At 31.1% G+C, this 6,537-nt stretch overlaps 1 protein-coding gene across 1 annotated transcript; it reads right to left on the reverse strand.

The window, feature by feature from the left end:
• Positions 1-2,643: 2,643 nt before the first annotated feature.
• Positions 2,644-5,450, reverse strand: LOC105173345 (uncharacterized). The gene is made up of 2 exons (XM_088875265.1): positions 4,919-5,450; positions 2,644-3,818 (listed from the first exon to the last, which is right to left on the reverse strand). Exons 1-2 carry the CDS (start codon positions 5,049-5,051, stop codon positions 2,785-2,787), a joined length of 1,167 nt encoding a protein of 388 aa, XP_088731391.1. The 5' UTR covers positions 5,052-5,450; the 3' UTR covers positions 2,644-2,784.
• Positions 5,451-6,537: the final 1,087 nt, after the last annotated feature.

Below are 6,537 nucleotides of genomic sequence, written 5' to 3' on the forward strand. Positions count from 1 at the left end.
TTACTGTAATAGTAAGACTTAATTAAATTTAGTTTATTCGATATTATTAATTTTAGGGGTTTATATTTTTGGTCCCATAAGTGGACCTGTTTCCAATTTTGGTCTCACACTCAGGGTACCATTCGTACATTGAGTCCCATATGTGATATTCTTTTTCAATTTGAGGACCATTGAGGGATTTCCGTCTAATTGATAATGGCAGCTACTCTCTCCGTTAGTTAATACAATCAAAATAAGGGTAAATTATATTTTTGGTCCCATAAGTGGACCTGTTTCCAACTTTGGTTCCACACTCAGGCCAATTCGCCCATTTATGTGTGGAACCAAAATTGAAAACAGGTCCTCTTATTTGACCAAAAATATAATTTACCCTCATTTTGATTGTTTTGACTAACGGAGAGAGCAGCTGCCATTATCATTGGACAAAAATCCCTCAATGGTCCTCAAATAAAAAAAAAAAAAAAAAACCACATATGGGACTCAATGTGCAAATTGACCTGAGTGTGAGACCAAAAATAGAAACAGGTCCACTTATGGGACCAAAAATATAATTTACCCTTAATTTGAGTATGATATTGTAATGGTCTTTTTAGATATTGATATTAAATAGAAATAATTATAATCAGTTTATTCCAATCAATTGTCACTTGATTTCTTTTGTCAGTAAATTTTTTTATTTTTTATAGTGTATTGGTAACTTGACAAAATGAAATGATTATTTTTTTTGTTTAAAAAAAGAACCTACTTCTTTATTTATGTGACTTTTGGCAAACTACTCATTATTCTAGATTTTTAGCGAGAATGTTTGCCTTCGTTAAAAAAAGGATAAACGCAAAAAAAATTTTTTTTACCTTGGTTTATGTTTTATAAATCCTTGAACTTAATAAATTGTGCCAAATATTAATAATTTAATATCTGATAATAAATTAAAACTCTAAAATTATAAGACATTAAGTGTGAATTTCATATATAGGTAAGTGGAAAATTTTGTCTATTTTCATTAATTAGTAGTTATAAATTATTTTACTAAGTAATCATTTAGAAATTATATATTGTATTGTATTTTATTTTATTATATATTATCATAAAGTCATTGTCATTATATATGCGTGTTCTGAATTTTCTTTTTTTAAAAAAATAAATAAATAAATAAAAACACAAATGTTAGAGACATAAAATTTAAGAACCCTTACAGCAGAACAAAAATTTGTGAGCATTGTTATGTTTTTTTTATATAAAAAAAATAGGAACTTTGAATATTTCAACATTTAAATCTTAAACTAACAATAGCTCCTCATCTAAAAACACACACCCCCTCTTTCATGACGTGCACGTGAAACTTTTCTTATTTAAATGAAGGGAATGAAATCCGAACCCAAGACCAGTTATTTTGTCCAATTTTGAATATCATCTTAAATAGGGATGGATGTTCAAATTGAGTTGTTCGAGTTTCGATTCGATCCTAACAAGTTCGGGTAGATTGGGCCGGACAATTTTTATAATTTTCGGATTAATTTCAGATTATTCGAATCCAATTTTGAATAGATCTGAATGGTTATCGGTAGAGATAAGTACCCGATCGTGTTAATCGGGTATTTGACATCTAATTAAGATATAATAAAAAAAAATAGAAAATAGAAAATAAAATTATTTGTTGTTACCAATAAAATAATAAAGTAAAAATCGGAATGATATATGAGTTGATCGATCTACCTATCAAGTTATTAATATTCGAATTGGATTATTTTATTTATTAATTTGAATTAACGATGTTATACTATTTTTTAGCTTAATAAATCGATATCATAATTTATATTATTTTTTTAAGTCTCTCCATGCATATAAATTACAATTTATAAGTATAAAATTTATAAAAAATACAGGCTTTTAAATATATATTTGGTGCTTCTACTTTTCTTAGCATGTAAATTAATGAAAACAATAAGTATCCAATTTCAAGAACGTGACTATAATAGCTACCCGATTAGTTGGGTACCCAATTTTATCGAGTTTGTGTTGGATAGTCAAATATACTTGTCGGGTACCCGATCCGAAAAACTCGAAATTTATAATACCCCATGCTCGCCCACCCCTGTTAAATGAGAATTCCATCTAAAAGTTCAGTTAAAAAGAAAAATCATTTGATTTTAATATCTTATTATTAAATATAAAATTTTAAGTATTGATGATATCATATTATCATCTAAATAAGGTTAGATATTTTTGGATTAAATGAAAAATCATTTTTCAAGTACACAAGACATTAATTTGTAGGACAAGAAAACATTATTATTTGAGTAGAGATAAGATCATTAAGTCGCAGGATAATTATATTTATATCACTTGATTTGTTTTTTATTTACATACACTATTTTTATACATGAACCGTTAGAAGCATCAACATCTATTATTTACACAAACAACTTCTATTTTTTAAAATATTATACATATATCTTTGTATTAAAATATTATGGTAAAATTAATTTTTTCTACCATGATTAAATAAAATTAAATAAAAAAATTATATTAATCAAAATCAAACGATCAATATTTTTAAGAGTTCAAATTTTTGTTTTTCTTTTTCAGGTCTGAGATTTGCTATTTCAATTAGGGCTCATTTACATTTCCTTATATATAAAAATTGAATCAGAAGCAAATATATAAAGGCTTAAGCAGTAAGCTAACTTTGTAAATTTCTCCAACAATCAAGAGGAAATTTTACAACAATCGGATGTGTTAAAAACACAAATATTACCAAGCAATTAAGTAGGAAGAAATAGAATATCAGTTTATGATTTTTATAGCAGTTACTTGCTCTTCATTAGAAACTAGACTTTTCACTGCTTCATCACTTGAAGTTGAAGGGGAGGCCATTGGAGTCTGATTATTCTCCTTAAAGAAATCACGCCATTTTTCAATGTATCCAACATTGTCAAGATCTAGAGATGGCCATTCATACTGTTGGAGAAGTTCAAGAATTTGCTTTGTTTTACCAAGAAGGAGAAACGCTTCGCCAACACTCTTCTCCCGTCTTTCAATGGCATTTTGGTGACACTTGGTAATTATCACGCGTGTTAAATTTGTAAAACAAGCTGCCAGAATATCTGCAATCATTACAGATAACCGCTGAAACAAGTCCTCATCGTTTTGCTCATTTTCCTCTTGGCAAGATAGCAAAATAGTTTGACTGATCCGATACATTGAATTGGCTGCTATAATGTTAGCTGACCAGTTGAGTGGATTTTCCAAATCATTTGTTGTTCTCTTGAACTTCTCAATCGTTTTTTCAGCATTGTTGGAGAGCTCTTGTAATACATTCTTGGACTGTTTGCATTTAAGAGATATCTTCCTAAGATCCATCCCTTGCCACTTCATGTACAGTGAGACTCTAGCCCAAGAAACGTCTGCAGCATTTCTGATGTTCACGAGTTCATCACTTTCATAGAGTGCATTCTCTATAAGCTTGACGAGGGACAACCCTTCGCTCACACTGCTCATTAGTTGTGTGGCCTTCTTGTTATTTGCAACATTTGGAAGTGAAATTGCAATGCTTGTAAGAGTTACTAATGGTAGAGACCAGCAATTTGGAGGTTCTTGCGAATGTAGACTTGGAACTTGAGAGCTGTCAAAATCTCTTACCCCTCTAAAGTTACTGAATATATTTAGAAGATGTATTAGATATTGCGGTTGCTGCTTTTCACCCATTTCAATAACCTTATCCGCCTGGCGGAAGATGTACTTCAGGGTCCTTTTGGGTAGCTCTGATTCTCCATCAAGTAGAAGAGCAAAACGGTTGAGATTCAGCTCTGTGTCACCTCCTGATTCGGATTCCATATCAATATTTGAGGTTGTAAGTTTGGATAAACATTGCATCTTGAATTTATTGAAACACAAGAGAAACTGAGCTACGAGTAAAGCAGGAATGAGGACAAGTAACTTGCTAACTAGAACCATCATAATCTGAATTCCAATGAGAATGTTTAGAGAAAACCATTTTGCATCATGAAGATACTTCCTAAACTTGTTGTTCTAATTTGTAAATCTGAGAAGCTGTCTCTCCAGTTAACAAGACTTTGGGTCCAGTGCATCTCAATCTTGAGTTCCTCTCTGATGCTAATTTTATGACATGCCATTAGGCATTTGAATTTGACAGCAGTGAACCATCTGAAAAAAGGTGCAATTGTGCCCACCACCACCCCAATTGTTTGAACTATTAGAATCCATCTCGTGTAATGTCCATATACAGAGTGGGATGCTCCGAGCCTGACTTTCCCCATACCGATGAACCATGAAATAAGATCATATAGCAAAAAGAGGGCAGATAGTAAGCAAAAAACACTTGAAGTAGTGCAAAAGACGGAACGTGCCATCACAAATTGAGGGTAGCTAGTCTCTGCCATCACCCAGTATTTCTTCATCCCATCAATCATTCGTTCGTCGATTTTGAAGACTTGCCCCCTTTTCGCCATCCCTTCTTCCTCTATAGCTACCTTGTGCATCTCTTGGTACTTCGACTCCAAACTCCTTTTGCTGGATGGGAGCGTGATTGCTGAAGAAACTAATGTAGCAAACAAAAGAAGCATAAAAAATGTAGGAATCACGTCATTATGCAAAAAATTAGTACCAAGAGAGCCCTGCAACTGAAAGCCTTGTATCAAGACGTTAATCAGGATTGTGATTACAAGGATCCCAAGCGCAACAACATTCATTAGAATCTCTTTATCTTCCATGGAACCCAAGGATGACATGAAATTAGCCATCGCGGTTGCCATAAAAAATAAACTACTTATCCTTGCAAAGCGATCTGATTCATGCAACAAAAGGGTGTTGACATCCATTGGTAGCTTCATTGCCACGCCTAATAAAGTTAAGCAAGTAGCGTTCAGAGAAAAGTATTTGCTAGGGAACCAGAGCTTACCGGATCCGAATCGGTTGAGAATATCAGCTACCATTGCAAGTGTGCAAATTGCAGAAGCTGACGCGATATACAAGCCTATCCATGGCATTACATCATCAAGTTTCTTTTGTAAATCATTATCGTAATCATCCATGATCTTCTCCTTGCAGAAATAGTCCTTAAAGTTTATGTATATTCTAAGTGTAGGGCAAGAAAGAGGTTTATAGGTGGAGCTGGAAACTAAGTCTCATAATCTGATGATGGTTTTTCTGTGATGGTACCGTTTATAGACCGTAGTTGTGATCCCTTATAAATAATTTAAAACTTAATATTCTAATAATCAATACTACAAAGACACCTTTTATAGTAAGGTAGACTAAAGTAGCCTAATGACTAAAAAAGTTGATGAAATTGAAAGGAGTTATTTACCTCATCAAGTAATCATGCATCATCTTCTTGCAGAAATAATCCTTAAAGTTTACGTATATTTTAATTGTAGGGCAAGAAAGAGGTTTGCAGGTGGAGCAGGGATCTCACCCAATGTTATGTGGTGTTTCAGAGAAGCTTCCACAGTTGCACTCGTCTCTTAATGGCACCGTGTTTGGTGATCTCTTATCTTTTACCCGTTTGGATGTGTTTTGTTGCGCGTTTGGATGTCTTTCAAGAACAACTTTAATCATTTTCTTGGAATAAGGATGATTAATTATACGCTTTTCTATTAAATAAAAAGTAAGAAATAATTAAAAAAAATTGATCAATCTTTTGGACGATGATATATTAATGGAAAAAATGCAAATAATCCCTTGTGATATTGCAAATGAATAAATTACCATTTTATGAAAGGAAAAATAGTAATTTATCTCCCTATATATTCTAAAATACAACAATTTACTTCCCTGTGTTTGAAGCAATTTACGTCCTTACACAGGGAGGTAAATTGCTTTATTTTAAAAAAAATAATTATTATTTTATTTTCATAAAAGAATATTTTTTTATTTGTAAGATCACAGGGATAAATTTTTATTCATCTGAATAAATAAAAAAATATTATTTCTTATTTTAAAAAATAAAATGTGATAAGGGCATTTGTATGTGCACATACATTACGTTTCTTTGATTCAACTTAATATTTATGTTTTATTATATATGCACCACGTCGGAAACTAATTTCCCTGATTCAAATCACTAAAAGTCTCAGATTACATATTTTATTTACGTACTCTTCACAATTTCTATTTCAACTTTTTTTTAAATAAAATAAATAACGTACGTAAATTTTGTACACACAATGTTTTTATGTTAATTGAAGTATAAAATAAAATAGGATTTAAAATAAAAAGTCCAACCCGACGCGGTTGAGATTTTTATAATGTATGAAATCTATATGTGTATAGTTTGTCTCATCTAAAAAGTAAGGTTTTCCTCATTTGCAGGTCAGATAATATATTTGCAATAATCTGTAAATTTAAATGCATTAAATAATATAATAAATCATATATTATAAATATATATATATATATATATATAATTCGGATGCTATTACTTCAACTCACATTTTGGTATGATCCAATTTCTCAAATCAATGAACTATTTTTATGGTTGAAATAAATTATAGAAAAAATTATAAAATTAGGTTTGGT

The sequence above is a fragment of the Sesamum indicum genome, linkage group LG11, assembly GCF_026168435.1.
Source record: "Sesamum indicum cultivar Baizhima isolate 11 linkage group LG11, ASM2616843v1, whole genome shotgun sequence".
NCBI classification, from domain to species: domain Eukaryota; kingdom Viridiplantae; phylum Streptophyta; class Magnoliopsida; order Lamiales; family Pedaliaceae; genus Sesamum; species Sesamum indicum.

Excerpts from the sequence above, each read along its gene's own strand:
- LOC105173345 (XM_088875265.1), bottom strand. The coding sequence starts at position 5,051 with ATGGATGATTACGATAATGATTTACAAAAGAAACTTGATGATGTAATG. Across the intron at positions 3,819-4,918 it reads TCTCAACCGATTCGGATCCG|GAGGTGACACAGAGCTGAAT; the intron begins GTAAGCTCTGGT and ends AATCCGAATCAG.